Here is a 27289-nt window from a genome sequence, read left to right as displayed (position 1 = left end):
CAATTACAATACCCACCTGCTGAAGTGAAAAAACAGATTGACAGAGCCAGAAGAGTACCCAGAAGTCACCTACTACAGGACAGGTCCAACAAAGAAAATAACAGAATGCCACTAGCCATTGCCTTCAGCCTCCAACTAAAACCTCTCCAACACATCATCAAGGATCTACAACCTATCCTGAAGGACGACCCATCACTCTCACAGATCTTGAGAGACAGGCCAGTTCTTGCTTACAGACAGCCCCCCAACTTGAAGCAAGTACTCACCAGCAACCACACACACCACACAACAGAACCACTAACCCAGGAACCTATCCTTGCAACAAAGCCCGTTGCCAACTGTGTCCACATATCTATTCAAGGGACACCATCATAGGGTCTAATCACATCAGCCACACTATCAGAGGCTCGTTCACCTGCACATCTACCTATGTGATATATGCCATCATGTGCCAGCAATGCCCCTCTGCCATGTACATTGGTCAAACCAGACAGTCTCTACATAAAAGAATAAATGGACACAAATCAGATGTCAAGAATTATAACATTCAAAAACCAGTTGGAGAACACTTCAATCTCTTTGGTCACTCGATTACAGACCTAAAAGTTGCAATTCTTCAACAAAAAAACTTCAAAAACAGACTCCAACGAGAGACCAGAACTGTAACAGCTTGCACTGGTCAGAAGCCTGGCCAGTGTAAGTTCATTACTCAGTTTGCCACTTCTTCATAGGAAAGTGGGCACGCACCAGCCTTTGTAACCTGAGCAGATTTCCTGAGCACTTTAGACAAACTCATTGGTAAAGATAAAACATTAAAATAAGTTTATTAACTACAGAAAGATAAATTTGAAGTGATTATAAGTGGTTGGCATAAAGGACAGAGATAGTTTTAAGAAATAAAAATAGAAACAAGCATTCTAAATCCTAAACTTTTAGTCTAAGCAAGTGTTGAAGCAAACAGCTTTTTCTCACCCTGACAGATGTTACAAGCTGGTTACAGTTCCTCAATACACAGGCTGGGACAACTGTCCAGCCTGGGACCAAACTTCCCCACTTCAAAGTCTTTGTCCTCCAGAGGTTCGTCCAGGTGTTGAAATTGGGGGGCGGGGGGGAGGAAGGGGAGAAGAGAAGAGGCCAAGTTATGAAGTCGCTTGTCTCTCATCTATATTTTCTTTGAGCTTGCTGGAAAGACCTTTGCTGTGACATGGGGATCAGGCAGTCCCCATTTATGACTGTCTGCCTGTTGATGGTTACTCCTTTATTGTAACTGAAAGGCTGGTTGTGGGTTCACACCCTCACAACATATTTCAGTAACACATATAGCAATATTTCATAACTTCACATATAATGATAGCACATACAATCCAACAGGATATTAATGTTCAACAGATCAAGACTTTTAAAATGATATCTCACAAGATATACTTTGTACAAAACATATCATCCTAATATGACAGTGGTGAATATGGGGGTTCTAGGGTGCTACTTTGAGGTACAGAATGACACACTCGCCAAGTGTGATTTCCTTCAAAGTTTGAGCAGTTCCATAAATGAGATGCATTTTCTTTATATCTAGCACTTGTTAGGTTCTAGAATGGATAACAGTCCAAACTGATTTTGAATCAAAACCTTATTAGACAGATTAGTTGTCCAGTATATAGATTTTCCACAGGATTTCACTTCTGCATTAATATATGCAAAGATGCACTTACAAAAGAAATATACATACCTTTTCTAAACTGAAAATACATACAACGAAAATCCAAATCAGTTAAATTGTTTTCACATTAAAATAAAATTCCAGCAGAAGTCTGTCACGTCCAAAAAACCTCTCTGCATGCTATGGTCTGCTTAAAAAATGAAAATCTTAGGTTTGATTAGATTAGCCCTGGAGTAACCTACACCAAATAAATCTGTCTTCCTTTCATGTGATTTGTCAGTGTTTATAGCAGGTTTGTACACACAGCTTTCACCATTATTTTCAAGGCAATAAAAGCAGCCACGCAGAGAAGCCACCCATAAATGTCAGAACCCAGAGATATTTTGTTGCATTCCAAGGGCTTTGAAGGTCGAGTTGAATTCCGTTAGCTTACCCAGAGTCAGAATAGTGTAATATGATGATAGAGTATTTAGGTAGGATATACATGTTACTATCCCTGTACCATTCTATTGAAATAACACCTCAGTGATGGAGTATACTTTACTACATGGAGGAATTTTCCTTGGAAAATTCTGTTAATATTTATGATTTCCTTTTCTCCTATTGAGATGATCTGCTGAAATGATGTATCAGAAATAACAAAATCATGTTTGTACAGTACTTAGCACAGTGAAGCTCTGACCCTGATCATGGCTTTTCTGTGCTGCTATGTTACAAATAATAATAATAAGGAAAATATGCCCAAATTATCTATATTTAAAAATATCTGAATGTACATTCTGCTGTACAATTGAAACTTTGTTTTGCTTCAGGATGATGATAACCAGTTCATCACTGCTGAATTTTTATATTACTTACTGGGAAATGCTCCAGCCTGTCATTCTGGGCAGTAACTGGCAGTGTATAAATAAGACCACTTATAAACAAACCAGTAATTTAGACTATTTCAGGAAGGTTTCACTGAAGCATTTTCTCTGAAAGAGGCCCAAAGCTTGAGTGTCATGGGATTGGTGGCTCAGTGTTTTGCAGTGTTTTACGTAACTGTATCCTGCCTCCATGTTCTCTTGTGGAGATATTTTTCATTTTCCTTTTTTTCTCAATCATTCTAACTTTAAATTGACCTTTTGAATAGATAAATAAGGTAATCCATACACATTCTGTGGAGTGGAAGGATATAGTTTCCCAATGAATCAGCTTTAAGTATATGTGGATCAGGGTAATGGCCTAAGAACATCCACCTCTAGATTGGGGACAAGGATTTGGAAGCGACTGCTTCAGAACATCCGTATTAGGTTCACCCTGAGCCTAATGCATGCTAGGGTAGGACTTGGGAGCATTGTCAGTGCTATGTGAATGCTTACAAAGAGCAGATTTGATCAATAAAGCTCATAATTAAGGCCCTACTTGAATCATGGGATGGTTGTCCAAAAATTACAACTGAGTTTCAGACAAGTCATGGAAAGTTTCAGAAAAGTAATAATGGACCTTATTATTGGCGGTAATAAGTCCCATTATTACTTTTCTGTGATTTTCCACTGTTGGCCCCACTGGGCTGAGAGCGGGGAAACCAGCTGTCAAAATTGCTGTAGAAGCCTAATATTGTGGGATCCACAATCTCTGCAATATCACGAATTAAGTATGGCCTTACTCATAATTTAATTGAGCCTCATTGCCTGGATTAATGCTTTCATTGAGTCTCAGAACCTTGATTTAAGGAGCTCCCTAGTAAACTGGAATATAAGCCATCAACTTCCCAAATAATATCTGAGCAGTTACTATTTTCTGTAACTACAATACTGTATATTCTTAGCTATCTAGAGTCTCCCTTGTGGTGACTTGTGATAACCTTTAGCTCATACCGTCGGAGAAAAATGAACAAGTAAAGGGAACAAAATTGTGCTCAACAGACCAGACATTTTGCATTTTACATTCCTGCCTCTATGCCAATTTCTTTTGCAATCATATCAGCAAGGACCAGTTAAGCAGGGTGAGGCCATGTCTGTATGCAAAAAGTGAAACCTCTAAAGAACATGGAGGTGCTATAGGAAATGGTACAAGTGATTCAGGAGGTAGATCTCCCTTATTTGTCAGTACTGAACAAAGTGCTAGGGGTACAGTGTGCTTGTGGATGGGCTCTCTTTCAGGTGACATTTAAACTTAAGTCCTGACTACTTCATTTTATTTATTATTTACTTAGATTGTAAGCTCTATAGGGGCAGAGATGCTGCATGTGCACGTGTATATAGTACCTAGCACAATGGATCTCCAGTCCTTGATTGGGGCCTCCAGGCTCTACGGAAGCATAAATAATATTTATTTGTTGATTGTTGATGTGTACAAGAGAAACAAAGTGTCAGTCCTCAGTTCTAGATGCCTGTGTCCAAAAGTGAAAATATAATCAAATCAAATGTCAGGCTAACAGCTACTACATAACCTCTGAATGGGAAAATAACCTACCAAAATAAAATCAAGCCCAAACAATATCTCCATCCCTACAAACATCAGCCCTTCTTTTGCTCTATTTTCCCACAAGCTTGGCATAGTTAAAAATCCTATCTTCGTCTTTTGTGTGCGTCAGATGTAGATATCTAAATTGTTCAGCCTTCTAACTGCTGCATCATTGAGGGTTGCAGTCAACCTTCCAATCTTGTCATTGTGGGCTCCTCCACCACGTGCTTGACGATCTGCATCACTGCCCCGCAGTCACACTGTGAACATAGGGCTAAGCCAAATTTCTGCATTGTGGCAGCCACGCTGGCTGTTCCAGTGGGCAGTCTGTTAAGCCTAGTCCAGGATTTGCATCGCAGGTTGCAAAGAGGTTGGTGTAACTTAAGGCTTCTGAAGTTCGTCTCTCTATCCCAGAGTTGCTGCCACCCTGTAAGGACATAGCTGCTGGCCCTCATATGCCATTTTTCATCTGAGATTGGCACTGGAACTGGCAGCACTGTATATAAATGCATGAATGACAGCGCAAAAAGATGTTGTGAAGTTAGCTGTGGCAAGTCAGCAAGAATTGCAGTGTATGTGGTTTTGTTGTGGAGGCAGCAGATCATCTTGTCAGAAGTAGGCATTGCTTATTAGCACCTACTGGAACTACTGTCAGTCTTGTGTGCCATAGGTTATTTTCATCCGTCATAGCCCTCCGTGCAGTTTTAAGGATGATGACATCTCATCAAACTTTTGGGGGCAGTACATGAGCCAACACATATAAATTAGATGTTAATGTGTCTAAGGCAACCGCTAATGATACTGATTGTTGTATTCATCTCCGAATCAATACACATGTCAAGTTTAAAATCCCATGACACTGAAGTAATGTGATTTGTGCATCTAAATCCTAGCTTTGGAAATCTCGACCATGGTTCTTAGCTCTGCTGCCTTTGTCAAATTTAAGCTCTGGTGATTATGTTCTTGCTACCTTGATTTCCCCTGCAATTTGAAATTCTACACTTCTTTTGTATAAACTACTGTGCATTGCTTTTGTGCAATAGTTAGAGCTGTCACACACTTCTCAAAAGTGATGGATGAAGTGATCTTGATGTCTCTCTTTTTTTATCAGCTTAAGTTTTGTTTAAAACAGCAAGAAGAAATTTTAGGCTCCTTCAAGATGAAAGACGCTAAAATTTTAGAATGATCTATATGAGACAGCATTCTCTTCAATAATATAGACAGCAGGATATACATCATTGGCACAAAAATTGCAACTTCAAACTACACAAGTACCAATCTCAGCTTCAATTTCACTATAATTAGGTCTCACGTTTTTAGAGGCTGTAAATTATTACTTTTGTCCATTGATATTTCAGGCAGATATGCCAGAAGTGAGACGTGCTTTTAGGCAATGAGTGACAAAACATCCACCAGATTTTTTTGCCTGGTGTAATGTTGGTGTAGATTTGTTTTTTAAATAGTACCTTCCCATTTCTAATGAAATATGCCAGCAGGGACTGTTTAAGCATGAGTTAAGCTAGAACAGTTTTTATCCAAAGATGACTTGTTCCAGGATAATTAAATTTGATTGTCTGATGAGGAAAAAATGGCTGTCAATTCTTTTTGAATAATTTTTTTTGTTATCTTTCTTTTTTTTTCCAAGTGAGATCTGTGACTAAAATCGGATTGTATGTCTCTTCTTCTAGAACAGCGGTTCTCAAACTGTGGGTCGTGACCCCATTTTAATGGAGTCACCAGGGCTGGCTTAGACTTGCTGGGGCTGGGGCTTCACATCACAGCCCTGGGTGGCAGGGTTCACATTACAGGCCCCCTGGCTGGGTCTGAAGTCCTTGGGCTTGGGTTTTGATCCCTTCCCCACCCGGGGCGGTAAGGCTCAGGCTTTGGCTCCCCCACCTGGAGCAGTGGGACTTGGGTGGACTCAGGCTTCGGGCCCCCCTCCTTGGGTCATGTAGTAATTTTTGTTGTCAGAAGGGGGTTGCAGTGCAATGAAGTCTGAGAACCCCTGCTCGAGAACAAGCTGGTAATCTGGTCTGCACTTGAAATTCCTGGGGATGCTGACTGACTGGACATGGCCTCCTTGAGGTCAAACATGAAAACTGACCACTTGTTTCCTTTTTCAGATAGCAGGTGCACCCTCCATGTTGTATTGCTGCAGAGAGTGTGTCCAGAATTAGCTTTCAAAAGTGCTGACTTCCCAAAGTGCAGTGTGGTGCATAACTAGTTTGAAGAGCCAGAACAGGATTCTTGCCAAATAATAGGCAGGGCAAATCCTCCCATTTCTTCCACTGCTGAGTGGCTTTTAAAAAGAAACGGAGGCCAATTTTCATTGTTAGCTTCAAGTCCTACATGGCAGTCAGAGAATAAACCAACATAGAATATTTCAATGCAGAAAGTGCAAGTTTTCCAGCTGGCAGTATGCGGTAGATTTCACTTGTCCAGATTTCTGGCTTTACTGTTTCCTTTTATTTTTGCTATAAACTTTCCCCAGCAAGTAGAAGTAAGCTGCTGTCAAATGAGGCTTCCCAGCAAAAGGCATTTTCTCACGGATCTACAGCCTATAAACATGGGGCTATGGGAGCATTCCCCCCTGCCCTTTTTGTCTGTCTATAGGTCTATTTGTCCCATATTTACTTTATTCTTCTGAGGTGGAGCATGTCTGTGCAGAAGCTAGTATATCTGGGGGTTGTGTCTCGGTGCAGTGTTTGGCAGAGCTTCAGATAAGTAGTCAGCATTCATGACCTTGTAAGACTTCATTGCTGTTGCTGTACACACGGAAGCCAGCTAGGACTTCAGTCACAAATGGAGATAGACCTCTCATTCTCTTGTTCCTAGAGCACTGACCTCCTACCAGGTGAGCAAAAGGTGGTCCTTTAGCTGTAGCAGCACTGGGGTTCATATAAGTACCCAACTGAGCATGTCTGATATTCTATCCAGCACAACATAGTTGTGCAGAAGCACATTAAGCTTTTAATCACTGCATGATCTCTCTCTTTTTTTGCTACATCCAGCTCTTACCTTTCTGTCTGATCTATTTTGTCTGTGTATTTTTCTTGTCAGATGCCTAAAATTCAGACCTTACCAATACAGTCATGCAAAGGAAATCTTCCTAGACAATGTACCTGCTAATGTTAGTGGCTATGCGTGGAAGTGAAAAGCATTTTGTTTCCCTGGTTTACATACTGTCAGGCCCATTTCTGGTAGCAGAGTTCAACTTTTTTGAAAGGGAACCTTAATGGAAGTTTCAGCAGAAACAAAATTGCAAGTCAAGCGTCTGACAGAGCATATAGAATGGATGTCAATTACTGTGGTTAGTTTGCTCTTAACACAAACTGCCACAAACGCTTACATGTTTCTATCCAGGAATCATGTGGCTCACAAAAATAAGGGATTTCTGGAAAGCTAAGTGTTAAAGCTAAGAGGGAGGCTTTTTTCCTATAAACTGTTTCTCAGCAGGTGAAAAATAGCTACAATCAGGTGGGTCTTCAGTAAGTAGTAGCAACTATTTGCCAGGTTGGAAGAGCCACAAATTCTTGTACCAGCACTTCTATTTACAGGGAATGTTCTTCAACTTGTATGTGTGCCTGAAAGCTTGTCAGACTGTTGATAAGTGGGCACTAATCCAGAGCAAAAGGCAGCTGTGCTGCAGAAGCTATTTTTTTTTAAATAGTACCACAACATCTTGCTTACTGCAGCATCACGTAGAATTCATGTTAATATCTGCGCAAAGTGCATTTATAGCTACTGATCAAGCTTCAGCACAGTTCTGCAGGAGCACATCAATTAATCAACAATAGCAAATTCAGAGAAATCACCCTTAATGAAGGGAATGATCTGATATCAACCTTATTTTATGGAAAACCAGATCTTGTGCATGTATTTCCAGAGCCCAACTTTGAAAATGTGTCTCCCTTTGCCATTTTAATAAGTTAGATGCTAAGTGGTAAACTAATATTTTTTAAGTTACTGGACAGATTCCAGTTACAGATCATCTAAAATGAAATACTAGACCGATAGAAAGACTGTCTTGCTTAAAAGTTCAGTTTGCCCTTCTGGCAATGCAGGGTTGTTTTTTTTTATCATGCAGATTCAGTTGTGAAGACTACATATTCATATTATATTTGGGAGGAGACTCTTTGTGTTGTATTTTCATGGGTCAGCAGTATTGATTGACTACTCAAAAGATTGCAAATGCCTACCAGCTGAAGCTAAGGTTCTATGTATGGAAATAACCAGTGACCCTAGAATATGGCAGTGAGCAAAAACAAAGATGGTTGTTGGAGAGCTGGAATGGTTTTTAAGTCTTCGAAGGAGCTATTCATAATAAGACAGGAGTGTGTTGATAAAAAGGTTTTGAATCATATTTAAACAGTGGGTTAATAAGGAAAAAATAGTAATGCAGATTAATTCTTAAGAAGACATTGCAGAATTGAGTCTGCTCAGAACCTTCATATGACCTTTCAAATACAGTAGATCTTCCATGTTGTCAGTAGCTACCAGTGTGGTGCTCCATTCTTGTTCGATGATGTTAATAGTCGGCTGCATGTGTGTTCCCTCTGTGTGCTACCCCAGTTCTGCTCAGATAGCTAACACAGCAGACCCTGAGAGAACCCTCAAAAACCACAGACTCTAGTAAGGTACGAAGGAACCCGAGCCAGGTTTATTGTCAAACAAAGCACAGTAATCGTTCCTTATACACTCTACAGGGCATACTATGAATTTGTGCTCCCTGGCAATGGACACAGCTCAGTCAGTGGTGGCAACGGACACTCCCTGGCAATGGACACTCCACTGCCCCCTAGGCTGGTCAAAGATATGCTTTCCAGGACCTACTTTTATACTGTTGCAGGACCGATTACTCATCATAGTTCAAACGAATCTATCCATCATGTTGTACTTTTGACCCTGTTTTTAAGATGCACCTGTCTGTTCCTTGTTATGTCTACGGAGTGTCTTGCCACCGTCTTGGCACAAGTTTCTCTCATTAGCCCTTATGCGTGTGTGTGCACGTGCCTCTAACAACCTTTTCTTGCCAACTTCTGTGCGTGGGACCTGCCTCTGGCTCACAGCCCAGCTTTGCTTATCACTGCCAGGAGGTACTTTGGTTCAGGCTTTACTTTAGTTCAGGCTTCAGGCCTCAGACTGGGCCTCTGATACAAGAATTCATGTTTCAGGGCCTCCGCTTACTACATTCCATTTTATACTTAAGTTGTATTTTCCAGATATCTTTCTTCTATCTACAGTTCTGCTTTAAAATTTCCCAGTTTTCCATTAAATAACTTTATAATATTACTTAAGCATGTATGGTATTTCCTATAGGAATACTGCATGTAACACAATTATCTAGTTATCTAAATGTTGTTTAGTTATTTGGGGCTAAATTTAAATAACAGCAATTATCATACACATAACAGTCAAGGCTTTTAAGATTGATCACTGTACATCTTCAGTTCCTTGGACAATGACAAGTATGCCAGTTCTCACTTCTGGGTCCCTCAGTTGTGCACAGTTGAGGCAGATGAGATAAAAAATCATGTCTTTAGAATTGTGTAGAAGCTCAGCAGTGACAGTTTTACTGATTTTTCAATGCCCTCTGCAGAGGTCAATGCTCTTTATTTTGTTTTTCAGCTGTGCCAGCTGTCATGTTTCTATGATTCCTACTTCTTTGCTTTGCGTGGGTCCATTTATTGGATTTAAACACACTGATCTTTTTTTCCCTCAGCCTCTGCTGGCCAGGTCACCTGCTGCGAGATGGCTCGGTTATGTTGGTCTCATAGATAATGCAAAGATGTGAGGTGCTCTAGCTTCAGCAAGAAAATGTCTTACTTTGTAAAGGAGACCAATACCATTTCTATTCCAGTTACTTGATACTTCAAGGGACTTTATTTAGTTCAGAGTTAGAAGAGTATTCTGAGGTTGCTGGTCACTCTCAAAGTGAGAGAGGCAGAACCCTGTTTCATGAACGCAACTGAACTGACAAAAGATAAAACATTTGGCAAGACAGAAGGCAGAGCCTGCTGGGCAAAGCTTTCTTCTTTGAATGTCAAGAGGCTACTGACTCTAGTAGCTCCAAAGGGGTCCTTGCTGCCATGGAGTGTATAAAACTGGTCCCAGTGCACCCTCACTAATGTACAAGTAGTCTGTCTTCAGGCAAGCATCTGACCTGACGTAACAGCTTAAAAACCCCAAGCAAATATCCTAAACCAGTAAGGGCTAGAGAGCTTCCTCCTTCCTTTCCAGATAGTCATCCACAGTCACGAGGCAGGGTCTGACTCCAAGACATCTTTGTTGCAAGATCGCATCCCCAAGGAAATGAAAGAGTAAAGAAGTACTTAGTGCCCTGGCAATCTTTTTTCAGCCAGAGAGTTCAGTATTCTGTTATTTTGTCAATCCATATAGCATTCATTATAGTGATCTCTTATGTATAAAGAACGTTTGGAAATGGGGAACTTGTCAATGGAGCAACTCATCATTCCACTGTTCCCAAGAGATTGTTTTGCCATCTTGTTGCTCAAATCCTCCTCATTTGAAGGAAATGTTGTTTGTTACAACTGGTATAAGGAGAGTCATAGATCAAAACTATAAGCAAATAAACCCTCATGCTGCTTTTGTCTTCAGTTATTCGAGGTCCGATATTAGCAAGATGGATAATATCAGCCCTTGTTCCTGCTCCTGCTCTTTTCCAGGCCTGTTTTCATGCTAGCCAGCCCCTGCTTCAGCCTGCATCTTCTCCTGCCTCAGGTGGCCACCTGGTGGATCTGACACTTTCTCAAAGTATTATAAGCTTTACCCAGGGTCTATAGTCGATGATGGCACTTTTGGTAGAAAGGTTCTCCAGGCCATCACGAAGGTCTGGCCAATGTTTGTTTTTATCACACAGTTTCTATTTCTGCATAGGTATTATTGGGTATTTCTGCTCCTTAGAATCATAGAATATCAGGGTTGGAAGGGACCTCAGGAGGTCATCTAGTCCAGCCCCCTGCTCAAAGCAGGACCAATCCCCAATTAAATCATCCCAGCCAGGGCTTTGTCAAGCCTGAACTTAAAAACTTCTAAGGAAGGAGATTCTACCACCTCCCTAGGTAACGCATTCCAGTGTGTCACCACCCTCCTAGTGAAAAAGTTTTTCTTAATATCCAACCTAAACCTCCCCCACTGCAACTTGAGACGATTACTCCTTGTCCTGTCCTTTTCTACCACTGAGAATAGTCTAGACCCATCCTCTTTGGAACCCCCTTTCAGGTAGTTGAAAGCAGCTATCAAATCCCCCCTCATTCTTCTCTTCTGCAGACTAAACAATCCCAGTTCCCTCAGCCTCTCCTCATAAGTCATGTGTTCCAGACCCCTAATCATTTTTGTTGCCCTTTGCTGGACTCTCTCCAATTTCTCCACATCCTTCTTGTAGTGTGGGGCCCAAAACTGGACACAGTACTCCAGATGAGGCTTCACCAATGTCGAATAGAGGGGGACGATCACGTCCCTCGATCTGCTCGCTATGCCCCTACTTATACATCCCAAAATGCCATTGGCCTTCTTGGCAACAAGGGCACACTGCTGACTCATATCCAGCTTCTCGTCCACTGTCACCCCTAGGTCCTTTTCCGCAGAACTGCTGCCTAGCCATTTGGTCCCTAGTCTGTAGTGGTGCATTGGGTTCTTTCGTCCTAAGTGCAGGACCCTGCACTTATCCTTATTGAACCTCATCAGATTTCTTTTGGCCCAATCCCCCAATTTGTCTAGGTACCTCTGTATCCTATCCCTGCCCTCCAGCGTATCTACCACTCCTCCTAGTTTAGTATCATCTGCAAATTTGCTGAGAGTGCAATCCACACCATCCTCCAGATCATTTATGAAGATATTGAACAAAACCGGCCCAAGGACCGACCCCTGGGGCAGTCCACTTGACACCAGCTGCCAACTAGACATGGAGCCATTGATCAATACCCGTTGAGCCCGACAATCTAGCCAACTTTCTATCCCCCTTATAGTGCATTCATCCAGCCCATACTTCTTTAACTTGCTGACAAGAATACTGTGGGAGACCGTGTCAAAAGCTTTGCTAAAGTCAAGAAACAATACATCCACTGCTTTCCCTTCATCCACAGAACCAGTAATCTCATCATAGAAGGCGATTAGATTAGTCAGGCATGACCTTCCCTTGGTGAATCCATGCTGACTGTTCCTGATCACTTTCCTCTCATGTAAGCGCTTCAGGATTGATTCTTTGAGGACCTGCTCCATGATTTTTCCAGGGACTGAGGTGAGGCTGACGGCCTGTAGTTCCCAGGATCCTCCTTCTTCTCTTTTTTAAAGATTGGCACTACATTAGCCTTTTTCCAGTCATCCGGGACTTCCCCCGTTCGCCATGAGTTTTCAAAGATAATGGCCAATGGCTCTGCAATCACAGCCGCCAATTCCTTTAGCACTCTCAGATGCAACACGTCCGGCCCCAGGGACTTGTGCACATCCAGCTTTTCTAAATAGTCCCTAACCACCTCTTTCTCCACAGAGGGCTGGCCATCTACTCCCCATGCTGTGATGTCCAGCGCAGCAGTCTGGGAGCTGATCTTGTTAGTGAAAACAGAGGCAAAAAAAGCATTGAGTACATTAGCTTTTTCCACATCCTCTGTCACTAGGTTGCCTCCCTCATTCATTAAGGGGCCCACACTTTCCTTGGCTTTCTTCTTGTTGCCAACATATCTGAAGAAACCCTTCTTGTTACTCTTGACATCTCTTGCTAGCTGCAGCTCCAGGTGTGATTTGGCCCTCCTGATTTCATTCCTACATGCCCGAGCAATATTTTTATACTCTTCCCTGGTCATATGTCCAACCTTCCACTTCTTGTAAGCTTCTTTTTTATGTTTAAGATCCGCTAGGATTTCACCGTTAAGCCAAGGTGGTCGCCTGCCATATTTACTATTCTTTCGACACATCGGGATGGTTTGTCCCTGTAACCTCAATAGGGATTCTTTGAAATACAGCCAGCTCTCCTGGACTCCTTTCCCCCTCATGTTATTCCCCCAGGGGATCCTACCCATCCGTTCCCTGAGGGAGTCGAAGTCTGCTTTCCTGAAGTCCAGGGTCCGTATCCTGCTGCTTACCTTTCTTCCCTGTGTCAGGATCCTGAACTCAACCAACTCATGGTCACTGCCTCCCAAATTCCCATCCACTTTTGCTTCCCACACTAATTCTTCCCGGTTTGTGAGCAGCAGGTCAAGAAAAGCTCCCTCCCTAGTTGGCTCCTCTAGCACTTGCACCAGGAAATTGTCCCCTACGTTTTCCAAAAACTTCCTGGATTGTCTATGCACCGCTGTATTGCTCTCCCAGCAGATATCAGAAAAATTAAAGTCACCCATGAGAACCAGGGCGTGCGATCTAGTAGCTTCCGCGAGTTGCCGGAAGAAAGCCTCATCCACCTCATCCCCCTGGTCCGGTGGTCTATAGCAGACTCCCACCACTACATCACTCTTGTTGCTCACACTTCTAAACTTAATCCAGAGACACTCAGGTTTTTCTGCAGTTTCGTACCGGAGCTCTGAGCAGTCATACTGCTCCCTTACATACAGTGCTACTCCCCCACCATTTCTGCCCTGCCTGTCCTTCCTGAGCAGTTTATAACCATCCATGACAGTACTCCAGTCATGTGAGTTATCCCACCAAGTCTCTGTTATTCCAATCACGTCATAATTCCTTGACATCACCAGGACCTCCAGTTCTCTCTGCTTGTTTCCAAGGCTTTGTGCATTTGTATATAAGCACTTGAGATAACCTGCTGATCGCCCCTCATTCTCAGTATGAGGCAGGAGCCCTCCCCTCACAGACGTTCCTGCCTGTGCTTCCTCCCGGTATCCCGCTTTCCCACTTACCTCAGGGCTTTGGTCTCCTTCCCCCGGTGAACCTAGTTTAAAGCCCTCCTCACTAGGTTAGCCAGCCTGCTCGCAAAGGTGCTCTTCCCTCTCTTCGTAAGGTGGAGCCCATCTCTGCCCAGCACTCCTCCTTTATGGTACACCATCCCATGGTCAAAGAATCCAAAGCCTTCTCTCCAACACCACCTGCGTAGCCATTCGTTGACTTCCATGATTTGACGGTCCCTACCCAGGCCTTTTCTTTCCACGGGGAGGATGGACGAGAACACCACTTGCGCCACAAACTCCTTTATCCTTCTTCCCAGAGCCACGTAGTCCGCAGTGATCCGCTCAAGGTCATTATTGGCAGTATCATTAGTGCCTACGTGGAGAAGCAGGAAGGGGTAGCGATCCGAGGGCTTGATGAGTCTCGGCAGTCTCTCCGTCACATCGCGAATCTTAGCCCCTGGCAAGCAGCAGATTTCTCGGTTTTTCCGGTCAGGGCGGCAGATAGATGATTCAGTCCCCCGGAGGAGAGAGTCCCCGACCACCACCACCCGCCTCCTTCTCTTGGGAGTGGTAGTTGGGGAACCCCCAACCTCAGGACAGCGCATCTCATGCCTTCCAACCAGTGGAGTCTCCTTCTGCTTTCTCCCCCCAGACGTATCATCTGGTCCACTCTCCGCAATGGTACCTGTGGAGAGAACATGAAAGCGGTTAGTTACCTGTGTCCGCATTGCTGGAACCCGGACATTCCCCCTTCTTCTTCTGGAGGTCACATGTTGCCAAGCTTCTTCACTGGCCTCTTGGCTCCGCTGTGCAACCTGCTCTAAATCTTTAGAGCTTTGTGCCCGTAGAAGCATATCCTGACTTTTGTCCAGAAAATCCTCAGATTCTCGTATGCAACGCAGGGTCGTTATCTGTTGCTCCAGACCTTCAATCTTCTCTTCCAATATGGAGACCAGCTTGCACTTTGTACAGACAAAGCCGCTTCTGTCCTGTGGAAGAAAGACAAACATGGCACATCCAGTGCAGGTCACAACAGCTGAACACCCCCACTTCCATATCACCTTCCTACCTCCTTGCTCCAGTGCTTCCCTGCTGGTCATGTTCCAGGAATAAAGCATGGCAGATATATCCTGGTCCAAAAATACCCTTTCACCTTGTCTTGCTAATTTCTATTCTTAAAAACAGAGCTGTCTGCCAATCTCACCCCATTCTTTTTTCTTCCCAAGGAGTGGAATCAAAAATCCACTAGCCGTCTCATGTTGCTCTTTGAGTGTTTTCAGATGAACTTTCACATCTAGATGCAATGCAAGTAAATCTCCAGCTATAGATTTGTTGCAAGTGGCTTTTGACATGCAAGTATATTTTTTAAAAAATCTCTTTACTAGGTAAGCATTTTTTGTGGTTATGGCATTTGCCAATTTCCAGTGTTACTCCTGTTATACTTTTTAGTAGTTACAGTTGAGATTATATCTTTGGAGAGTTCGAGAAGAGTAGTCCCTGAATGACCATTAGCAGCTCTAGGCAGCTGTTCTCACAATGCCAAGGAGAGATGGATGCTGGAAGAAAGGACTGGAAAGCAGGTCTGTTTTCAAGAACAGAAATCAGCAAGGAGTGATGAAATATTCTTCTGAAGGAATTTCACTCGGTGGTCTTTTGTGACGGAAAGTGACACTTGAACAAGGTGCTCAAGACTATAAAAGACAAAATAAAATAAATCTGGTTTTACATACAGTAGTTCACAAAATGAAACAAATTCGGTAAATGTAGCTGTTATTGTTTTCAATTGGAGATATACTTGAGTAAAAATCAAATGAAGCTTGAAAACCTGCAGCACTACAATAAAAGTAGTAAAATGTGCAGGAGTATTTAAAAAAAAATCAAGCTCTTCGTTATAGTCATAAAAGTAAGTATTGTGAAACCAGTACAATATTATACCGTATCATGTCATTTAAGAGGCTGTAAACATACATGTTAATCTTTACCTCTCACTTGTCCTTCCAGGCTCACTTTTACCATGTATTCATGAATATAGCGGATAGAAAAAGGTCTATAAAAATCAATTTCTCTACAAAATGTATTATTTTAAACTGCTTTTTGGAGCTTGGAATTGTCTTTTTTAGTGTCTTATACTGCACCAAGCTCACTGTTGGCATTTTACAGATGATAAAATAATACTAATAGCCATCTTGTCAGAAAGCACTGGTCTAGTGCTTAGATTAGGGAACTGGGAGTGAATTTTGTTGCTGATTTGCTGTGTGGCCTTGGGCAAGTCACTTAAGCCTTGGTTTATATATCTGTAAAATGGATAGAATAGCATTTAGCTTTGTACCTCACAGGAATACTATGGGACTTATTATTACTTGTAAAGTGTTTTGAGAGACTTTGCCATAAATTGTTCTGCAAGTGACAAATTTTGCTGGTTTAGTATTGGCTCTGGATCTAGGAGTTAGTGTGGGGAACACAGAAAAGCAGATACTACAGACCTTTGTAGAATTTATTACAAGTTGTGACACTGCTTTGTCATAGTGAAAATGCTTTCTTTTTTGTTAAATCTGTAAATCACTACTAGCCCTGTTAGACAACTGTATACAGCACAAAATACTACAGATCCATTTAAATGTGTTACCAATCCAGCAGAAATGATGAAACTGTAAAATGTTGTTGTCACATCGATATTCCTTATCAGATCATAAAAGAAAAACAATTCCACCTCACTCAGAAAACTGTCAAATTCTTGCTAAAATAAAACTAATGAGTCACACCGGTAACTGGTAAATCCCCAAAATGTGGGTAATGCAATGGTTATATATGTTAAACCACATTAGAAACCATACGATCAAATATGGACACACGCAACACACATGTTTCATCATTAATGTTTTATTTCCACAGAGCTTTCCTCAGAATCCTAACCAGCAAAATAGTATGATAGACCTGTGATTATATAGCAACATATAAAAATTCAAGCCTAGAAGGAATGATTCATCATGTCTACTGCATGATGCTTATTGATTTTGATATACATCCTAGACAGAATGATTCTGATTGCCAAGAAATAACAAACAAAATTGGGATTATATTATGGATATTGAATGAAAAAAAAAAGAAAACGAGAAAGAAAAATGGCTAGTGCCTCAGCAGCTTCCCTGTCTGAGGTAACCACAAGCATTGCATTGCATGTATTCAAATCCCTTCAGTTCATCCAATGTTATCAGAGTAGCCATACACATAAATTTTTCCCTCAGTGAGTATCCGCTTTGGTTACTGAGTGAAGTTAACAAACAAAAGCCTGTTGGCCACTGTAAACGAATATGGTGATTTTCTTCTAGCAACTCCCTGCTAGATTAAAGTCTAGCACTGTTGTAAAAGGAATAAAAGCATCTGAAAATTAATATAGCTTGAAAGTCATTCAGCTATGAATCTGTTAAAAATCTATTATCTGCTATACCTCGCTACGGAACATGTTTAAAACTAGATATTTTTTAATTAAAATGCCAAGTGCATCAAAATGCCTATATTAAATTAGTGAGAAAAGTTTATAGATTGACTGGGATTTTCATATAGGTAACGTTCCTGTCAGAGGAAATAGATTCTAAAAGTTTCCATTGTTAAAGGGCTGTTTGCAACTACCTGAAACGAAAAATAAAGCAGGAACAAGATTTCTCCCTATTGTAATTTGCTAATTTAATTCTGTATTGGTGCGGCAAAATTTCAAATGATTGGTTTTGCAGGTGCTTAAAATTTTGATATGCAGAAGCTTTGAGATTAGCAATTGTGCAGTAAGCTATAAATATGGCTCCATCCATATTTTTAATGACCCAGTGTGACTTAAAAAGCCTTTTAATCCAATTCTAAATTGTAAATTTCAGGAAAGGAGAAGTGACAATGTCTCTTTTTTAGCAGGGGGAGTTCACAAGGAACACTACAGGAGGAATACCTATGGAAAAATTTTCCTGAGTGGCTGGAAAAAAGCCTCTTTAGAGGGGTATACTTCTGTTTAAAATGACAGGCAGAGCATTTTTTAGGTATTGATCATGTGCCTGTTTTTTTTTTTTTTGCTTCTTAAAAAAGCTAGAAAGTTAGGTCAGTAGGGTCTTTTTCTGCTTGGGTTTTAACCAGAGCCATTCTGAGGGCTGTCAGTTCTGGTCTTCCTTGGTTTCGCTAGTAGACTTGTAGGAGGGTGTGTCTTGGAGAATGGGTGCTTGTGGTTCTCACACCCTAATGAAACAAATGAATATGCTGAATCTTTAGCAAAAAAAAAAGAAAAGAAAAAAAAAAAGGAAAAGGAGGACTTGTGGCACCTTAGAGACTAACCAATTTATTTGAGCATAAGCTTTCGTGAGCTACAGCTCACTTCATCGGATGCATACTGTGGAAAGTGTAGAAGATCTTTTTATACACACAAAGCATGAAAAAATGGGTGTTTACCACTACAAAAGGTTTTCTCTCCCCCAACCCCACTCTCCTGCAATCTTTTTCTTTTTGCAAATACAGACTAACACGGCTGTTACTCTGAAACCTGTCATTTAGCAAAAAAGTTCCTTTCTTCAAAAAGCTAAATAAATATAAATGTGTGTTATCAAAAATAAAATAAATATCCAAATTTAATAGTTTGATTAAAAATCCCTTCAGCTTTCTTGTGAGGTCGTCATGGCACTCTTTCTCCAGACATTGTAGAATCTTCTATGTAAAGACATGCTCTGCATTTCTAATGCAGAAAAATTCCTCCCTCTGACTTTTTTTAAAGAAACCTTTTAGTCTTTGTAGGAAAGCCAGCTGGGGGTGATAACTTGATTCTCACGACTTGGTTGAACCTTCCACACCCCCTCCAAGGAGTTATTAAAGGTAGTCTCTGACTTTTGTTTTTGCTGGTGGGTTCTCCTCTGCCCCCTCAACCCCTGTGTGAGTGGTGGGCAGGGCCTCAGGGGGGAAGAGGCCAAGCTGGGGCAGGGCCTCGGGGTGGAGCATGGGCAGGGTCTCAGGGTAAAGAGGCCAAGCACGGGCAGGGCCTCGGAGCAGAGTGTGGGTGGGACCTTGGATGGAGCGGGGTGGGGCCTTGGGTTGGAGCATGGGTGGGGCCTTGGGCGGAAAGGGCAGAGTGCAGGCGGGGCTTCGGGATGGAGCACTGGGTGGGGCTTTGGTGGAAGAGGCTGAGTGGGGGCAGGGCCTTGGGTGGAGTGCAAGTGGAATGGGGGGGTTGGGCCACAGTCTGGCACCAGGGTCAACAAAAGATTAATCCAGCCCTGCGGGTGCTGAGCACCACTGTTTTTTTCGGTTGGTGCTTGAGTCCCAGAGCACCCACAGAGTCAGCGTCTATGATTAAAGGTCTTCAGTAAAGCTGGAAGGTAGACAGCTATCTATTGGTGACATCTGTTGGTGGTGGAATAGAATACAATGCCATGTCTTGTAGCTGTGTATTTTTTTTCAAACAAGGCTTACAGATGTAGTGAAAACATGTATTCAAATAAATTCTGGCAATCCCCTTTAAATTGTTGTATTATTTAGTGGGGGGAAAGTCTTAAATGGAGTAAATAATGTAACAAATTTATACCCCCTCATTGCTCCCTGGGTATCACTGTGCTGCACAGCCTGGCCACTCAGAACTGTTAAAAGCTTTCATATGTAACCTAACAGATCCTATTCCATCTGGAACAGTGGAATGGCACATGTGCCCACACTAGCCAGCTTGTTGCAATATAACGTAAATCTTTTGTAATGCACTTGGTGAGAAGTTCACAGGCTCTTAGGGTTCTGGAAGTTAGATAAGCTATTCTATCATACGCCTATTCTGCACTTCAGACTTGCTTGCTTTAACTTTTTTAACAGTTTATGAATAACTTGCCTCTTATTTTATTCACTAAAACTCATCACTGGAGGGAGCACCTCTCCTGGTTTCCATTCTCCCCTCAATAACCCCATTCTCTCTTGTCATAAATATAAAGGGAAGGGTAAACCCCTTTGAAATCCCTCCTGGCCAGGGGAAAGCTCCTCTCACCTGTAAAGCGTTAAGAAGCTAAAGGTAACCTCACTGGCACCTGACCAAAATGACCAACGAGGAGACAAGATACTTTCAAAAGCTGGGAGGAGGGAGAGAAACAAAGGGTCTGGTCTGTCTGTCTATATGCTGCTTTGCCGGGGATAGACCAGGAATGGAGTCTTAGAACTTTTAGTTAGTAATCTAGCTAGGTATGCGTTAGATTATGATTTCTTTAAATGGCTGAGAAAAGAATTGTGCTGAATAGAATAACTATTTCTGTCTGTGTATCTTTTTATAACTTAAGGTTTTGCCTAGAGGGGTTCTCTATGTTTTAAATCTAATTACCCTGTAAGGTATCTACCATCCTGATGTTACAGGGGGGATTTCTTTACTTCTATTTACTTCTATCTCTATTAAAAGTCTTCTTGTAAGAAAACTGAATGCTTTTTCATTGTTCTCAGATCCAAGGGTTTGGGTCTGTGGTCACCTATGCAAATTGGTGAGGCTTTTTATCCAACATTTCCCAGGAAAGGTGGGGGGTGCAAGTGTTGGGAGGATTGTTCATTGTTCTTAAGATCCAAGGGTCTGGGTCTGTAGTCACCTAGGCAAATTGGTGAGGCTTTTTACCAAACCTTGTCCAGGAAGTGGGGTGCAAGGTTTTGGGAAGTATTTTGGGGGGAAGGACGCGTCCAAACAGCTCTTCCCCAGTAACCAGTATTAGTTTGGTGGTGGTAGCAGCCAATCCAAGGACAACGGGTGGAATATTTTGTACCTTGGGGAAGTTTTGACCTAAGCTGGTAAAGATAAGCTTAGGAGGTTTTTCATGCAGGTCCCCACATCTGTACCCTAGAGTTCAGAGTGGGGGAGGAACCTTGACATGGAAAGTTCTAAGATTCCATTCCTGGTCTATCCCCGGCAGAAACCCAGCATATAGACAGACACACAGACCCTTTGTTTCTCTCCCTCCTCCAGCTTTTGAAAGTATCTTGTCTCCTCATTGGTCATTTTGGTCAGGTGCCAGCGAGGTTACCTTTAGCTTCTTAACCCTTTACAGGTGAGAGGAGCTTTCCCCTGGCCAGGAGGGATTTCAAAGGGGTTTACCCTTCCCTTTATATTTATGACATCTCTGATTTCCCATCTCGACCTGTCTTGCCTCCCATTATTCATCAAACTACTGTGTTCCAAGATTTCAAAACAGACAAATCATCTAACTAACCCACCATAACTATACTGCCAACTGTGGTGTATATGGGAATAGGATAGTAGCTCTTTATATAATCTGTGAGCCCTCTAGTGGTGCTCACTGTATTCTGTGTTCAGAAGCCACCAGAACCCTACCAGAGCAGTAGTGTATATATTAAGCTAGTCCTTGCATGTTGTATATATTCAGTAAACATGGTTATTTGGACCCCGCCAAGCTCATGTTGTTCTTTTATATGATGTTTTCTGTGTAAGGAGAAAAACACACAACACCAACATGACCAACATAACCCAGAACTGAATTTTAATTTCTCCAGTCTGTTGAATCAGTATGTAGTCAAATGAAACTCCAGGTGAGGAAAAGATTATATCTTGTGTCCTCTCATTCTTCCATCTCTCCAGCTACCCCTGTACAACAGCTAGCATCCACACATAATAGCCACTGCAGATCTGCGACTTGGGCTAGTTGCAACTATTCTGGATTGCAATTAAATACAGACATTAGCAGTCAGATTTTGATATCCATCATTAGGAGAAAAATGTACTTTAAAGACTGTACCTTCTCAAGGTGCTTGATTTATTTCTTCTTACTGAAGCTCCATTTATGTGGCTGTTTACAATGATGGAATTACTTTCAATAGAGTGATTAAATAGATGCAAACGAGGTAAAGCAATAATCCAGTGGGAGTAATATATAAATACCTCAAGCCTATAAATGGCATATTCCTCCAACAAAACCTTTAAACAATGTTTTCTGTAAACTGTATAGTTCTGTTGTGTCTAAAGTCCTTAGCCACTTGCACTAGCTGGGCATGCTTTTTCCCTAAGTAGTTTGGAAGCAATTTCTCTGCTCTTGTTAAAAGTGCAGGACTCATCAAATTATATGTTAAGTCATTATGTTGAAATGTGTCACCATCCTGCAGCTGTAATTAATACTTTTTCCTGGTTAGAAGACTAGGCGGGTTCAGGTCTAGGTGGATTAGAGGTGAAAATCAGGGTTTAAGTGGCCATTCAAGAGACCTTTTAAATTATTAACAATTGAGGTCAACTTGTCCTTGGTAATAAGGGCTCACTTTGTCAATTTGTGAGCCTGGAAAGAAGCAGAAAGTCTGGTCCACTTATTCTAAGGAATGGATTCTGATTTCAGTTAGAGTATGTAAATCCAGGGTAACTCCACTGACTTTATTGGAATGATTTAGAATTAACATGTAATAAATAAGATCAGAATCTGTTACGAGAAAGGGACAATCATGTATCACTTTAGCCTATACAGATATCATGTGTATTTTATTTCAGTGCATCAGCTTTGTGCAAAAGTGGGAGGACCAGTCATGTATGCCATGCAGGGGAACTACAGATTGAAACTGTTCAAATTTTGATTTTAAAGTGACATTCCAAGATGGATTTTTCCTTTGTTCAGCCAGCTATATAGCTGGTTAATATTTTTGCCATTTTGATTAAAAATGGGATGAATTTTTTCACAAGAAATGTTTTTATTTTTTCAACCAGCCTTAAGCAAAACTCTTAAAGTGACGGAAATTCAAGTTTTAAGATGCAAAATTATTCAGTTGCCTATCTTACTGGGATCTAGCAGCCTTAGCAGTTACAGCTCCCTGCACTAGGCACAAGCAGATAAAGCTTTGAAAAAGGGAAAGACTACTTACCATGGATATTGCATATATAGATTTGTTGTTGTTTGAAACTGATCCTTATATTTTTAGTAAAACGCTCTTTTTTTCCAATTTTAGAGAAAGTCCATTATTGCAGTAAGTTCCGTAGCAGCATTCCTCTTCGTCATCATTTTTCGCCTTACCAATGAAGTAAACTTCCCTTTGATTTTAAACTGCTTTGGACAAACTGATGTGAAATGGATGCTGTTTTCCGACAAACAAAAGCGGCCTCTCAGAACTCACTATGGATATATAAATATAAAAACACAAGAGGTAAGAACTTCTACTAGAGCAATGGCTAGAAAGTATGTAATCAATAAATTTGGTAACTAAATGAAGTATTTAAAAAACAACAGAGCAAACCATGTGCTCAACAAACCCCCATCTCACTGGCCGCAGATAAGAGTTTTAACTGTCCTGACAGAAAATGTCCCACTGAAAAATCTAAGTAGGTAATGTTTTTCAAAACCAAAGGAACCTTCTAAAAATTCAGATAGTTTAAACTCTGTAATCTCCATAACCAGAGCTTTAAAAGAACAGTGACCTGAACTCAAAATTCTGGGTAGTTCTTTTCGGGAGATGGCTGGAAAGAAGGGCACCATTCAGCAAAAGTGTATGAATAAGAAAGCCAGCATCAGATTAGTGTTTTGTGTGGTTTAATTTAAATATTGCATTAATACTTAGTATACAGCATGTCAGCTTATTTTGAAGATTGTTGGATTTTCATTTCCACTTGTGTATCATATAGTGTTTTAATTTGTGTTATTTCATCATTTGCAAAATGTTTGGTTTGGGTCTTGTTGATAAGCCATCTTGCAAAGATTCCAGTTTACGTCAACTCCAGTACTTTAAGGACTCTGATGCTATTGGCACTCTTGGAGGTATTCCTGTATTATTATTATTGTTGTTGTTATATTTATTATTTGTTTTTATTTTACTGAAATCTTCTCCACTCTGTCTTCAGAATTTGTTTGCTATTTGTGCATAAGTGCAAATCATTGAAATAAATTCAATAACATTAAAACATGAATCTGTTTTACAAGCTCTTTCTGATAGTTATTCCTTTTTTACACTGGCAAGCAATAAAATGCTTTTACAGTCTTATTGTCTTTGTTTGGTTTATTTTGCTTAAGGAAGTAATAATTATTAGATTCATGTGCGGAGTACATTGAATATGTCTTTTTTGAGAATGAAGGTATTTTTTCCCCCACTTCGTGAGTGCAGCTGTTTTTCGTTTAGTTTTCTAACTGCACGGGATAGGTTAATTGTTTCACCATTACAGTGTCAAAGGTGAAAACCAGAGCAAGAAATTGTAGTTTTGTAGGGAGTTACATTTAAAAGCTTTTAACGTTTGTAATGAATGTAGTGTTCATGAAAGATGCAGAATTGAGAGCTCTAGAGTGCATTTGCCTACAGAAACGCACAGGACAAGCAGGAGGAAAGAAGTCTTCTTGAGTCAGTGAGTGAAATCCTGGCCTCATTGAAGTCAGTGGGAGCTATGCCATTGACTTAACTGGGGCCAGGATTTCATCCAGTGTGCCTTAAACCTAAAAGTGATTGAGGAACTCATTGAGGGCGAAAGGGCAGTTAATTCTCCATGCCAGCTAATAAGGTGGGCCTGTCTCCTGACGCTGCCGACTGCCAACTGTGGTGGTGGGTTTGAGATGAGGACACTATGTGAACTGGATGGAGGCCACCAACTTGTGTAAATTAAGCCACCAAAATCATTTGGTCGCTGCCAATCTGAGCTGGATTCAAACCGGCAGCCTTGGAGGAGAAGGGCTTAATATCCTATTGCCATTGCCCTGAACCAGCTCGTTCTCCAAGAGGTTAGGTGTTGGATGTAGAAACACTGGTAGCTCCACGCTTACTGATTGTTTCCTTAATGTATTTCAAAAGTACATTTACCCTGCCGCTGTGAGGTGTCCTTCCCAGTGAGGGTGGAGAGACATGTGCTACCCCTGCTTGAGCTAGTGTGCTGAATATAACCGCGTGGCACAGGCAGCTGCTCAGGCTAGACACCCAAGTATTTACCCTGGGGGGCGGGCAGGATTGTGCTTGGGAAGCTAGCCTGAGCTGCCACTATGGCTACGCTGCTAGTTTTAGCTTGCTAGCCTGCGTGTCTGTGCCGGGAATCCCAGGTAGATGAGCCCATACATCGGAGATGGAACTGAGTGGTCTGATAATCGGTGACTGATTAATCGATTAGCAAGACATTATTCGCAGTGTAGCTGAGGCCACGGAGGATTTTTTTAATTAGTAACTTCAATTGTTTTCCCCCTCAAACATGCAGATTACATTAATATTTGCTAATTAACAGTGATGAGGAGGATACTGAACATGCCTTGCTAATTGTGAATACTCTGCTCTCGAATTAATTATTCCCTGTGTGAGGGAGATTTTTGTGTCGGCTGTGTGAAAAGCTTTCATGCTGCTCGTCTTTGTAGTTCTCTCACAGCCTTTTTAGACTAATAGTTTTTATTTTAGAGTGATGCATTAGAAGTAAAAATGAATATGTATGTATATGCTGTACCCTATATCTTACAATGATTAGATACCCTTCTGCCTTATTGGTGGAATCCTAAAACAGCAGTTGTCTCATCCAACAAGATGCTGAGTTCAATTCCCTCTAATTTCAGAGTTCAGATGTTCTTGTGGTGTTCTGTGCTGCTAATGTACAACTTCAAGCATTCTATCTGTCTCTGCCCTCCCACATCCCTAGTGCATGCACCCTGTATACTTCCCTGTCTCCTTGTACCCCATCAGATCCCCAGTCTTGTCTGCTGCCATTCTATATTCTCTTCTATGCTCCGCCTTTCTGATAGCTCCTTGCACTTCTTTCATACCCCCCACTCCATTTCCCTTCCCCTTCTCTCCCCCACAGCCTCCCATTCTGAGGCAAGGGAGCATGCTACATACTTCTTTGCATACATCCTCTAGTACCCTGCCGCCCCAGAGTTACTGAAAGGCACTCTTCCTAAGTAAAGCAACAAAACAGAACACATTCTGCCATGCCATTTCAGCCATCTGTCAAGACAAAAAGGCGAGAAAAATGTTTAAAGATGAACTACACATACACTTGAAGATATTTTTCCTGATGTTTACCATATTCCCTCGCCCCCCCCAAAAAAGCTCAACCGTAGGATGAGCTATAGCTGTGAAATTTCAGGCAGTTGGTTTCTTTTGGGGGATAACTGAATTGATAGGACTTGGAAAATTGGGCATGTTATGAGAAAGTAGTCACTCAGTAATTAAAGTTAAAGCTATCTCTGATGCATAATAGGAAAGTTTATACAATCAGTAAGTGGTGACATAAACATGTCTATCACAAAATAGGTACATTTTAAAGGGTGATGCATGTATATCACTTTGAAATGTGAACATCTAGCAGAATGTGGCAGCAAAAGGGATATTTCTAGTTCATTGTGTGTGGGAATTAGTAACATAATGACATGAAATATTTTTTGCAAAAAATAACAAACATTTTAAGATGAAATATAACTAGATTACATGGGAGTACTTCGATTGTGGTGAGAGATGTGATTTAACTATCCTTAATTAAGGCTGTACATAATACAATATTGTTGCTATGGTTTCCTTGAATTGTAGCTATAGCAACAGCTATAAAAATTTGGTTTTGTGTTCAGTAAACATACTATATTTAATGTAAATCGGATATTAAGTGTTATTGTCCTGACATGTTATGCTAAGACACACTTTAGTTTTTCTGACTAATGCAATATTTGTAAAATATAAGGTCCCAAGTTTGCATTCAGGGGCTCATGGATTTCAGAGAATTTGCTGCAGCAGCATCCAATCCTTTCCCACTTTAATTCAAAATGGAATGGAATGGAATGCTGCCCTAAGAAACAATCTGAGACGATCCACCCAGAGATATGTCCCCACACTGGCAGGACCACCTGTGGGAGGCTAGAGCTAGCTGCTTCCACACTGGCTCTGGACCCGGCCCCCAGTTCCTGATAATGACTCCAAATGCAGCTGTCTCCGGTTCCCTGCATGGGACTCGGCAGAAATGTTAATATGATCATGTTATCTTTTTTTTGACTAACTTCTGCTAAGCCAAAGGAACAATTTGCATCCATCCATTCCAGCCAGTATCTTCCTGTTCACCCCACCTACACCCGAGTCCATGAAGAGAGGCCTCTGGGGGATGCAAGGAGTGGATGAAGACTGTGCTTTGGAGCCGCTAGGCCTGCTTCCTTTGGAGGCCCAAACACTTCGTGTTTATCCTTTCCCCACAGAGCATTTACAGAAAACACACATTTAATTTAAAATTGTATTTACTACTGGAAAAAAGCTCTATGATTAGCCCAGAGAGGAAAATGCACTCTCCACAGAACCAGTGCTGCATGGGCAACAGCACTGCCAGTTCCTCCAAACTGATCTGCCACTCTGCCTAAAACCTGACCTGGAGCGTTTACTTATACAGATCAAAGGATAAATTCAGTCTCATGCTCAT

At 41.5% G+C, this 27289-nt stretch overlaps 1 protein-coding gene across 2 annotated transcripts in view; it reads left to right on the top strand.

Moving 5' to 3' along the window:
- The window catches only part of ST6GALNAC3 (ST6 N-acetylgalactosaminide alpha-2,6-sialyltransferase 3), a 315225-nt gene that overhangs the window by 126709 nt on the left and 161227 nt on the right, over positions 1 to 27289 (top strand). For both annotated transcript variants that reach the window (XM_073357306.1, XM_073357308.1), the window contains exon 2: positions 22888 to 23082. In XM_073357306.1, the coding sequence (XP_073213407.1) occupies positions 22888 to 23082 (195 nt within the window). The remainder of the gene's footprint in view (positions 1 to 22887; positions 23083 to 27289) is intronic.

This window comes from Lepidochelys kempii, chromosome 8 (genome assembly GCF_965140285.1).
Source record: "Lepidochelys kempii isolate rLepKem1 chromosome 8, rLepKem1.hap1, whole genome shotgun sequence".
NCBI classification, from domain to species: domain Eukaryota; kingdom Metazoa; phylum Chordata; order Testudines; family Cheloniidae; genus Lepidochelys; species Lepidochelys kempii.
This window is presented reverse-complemented; position numbering and strand designations above follow the sequence as displayed.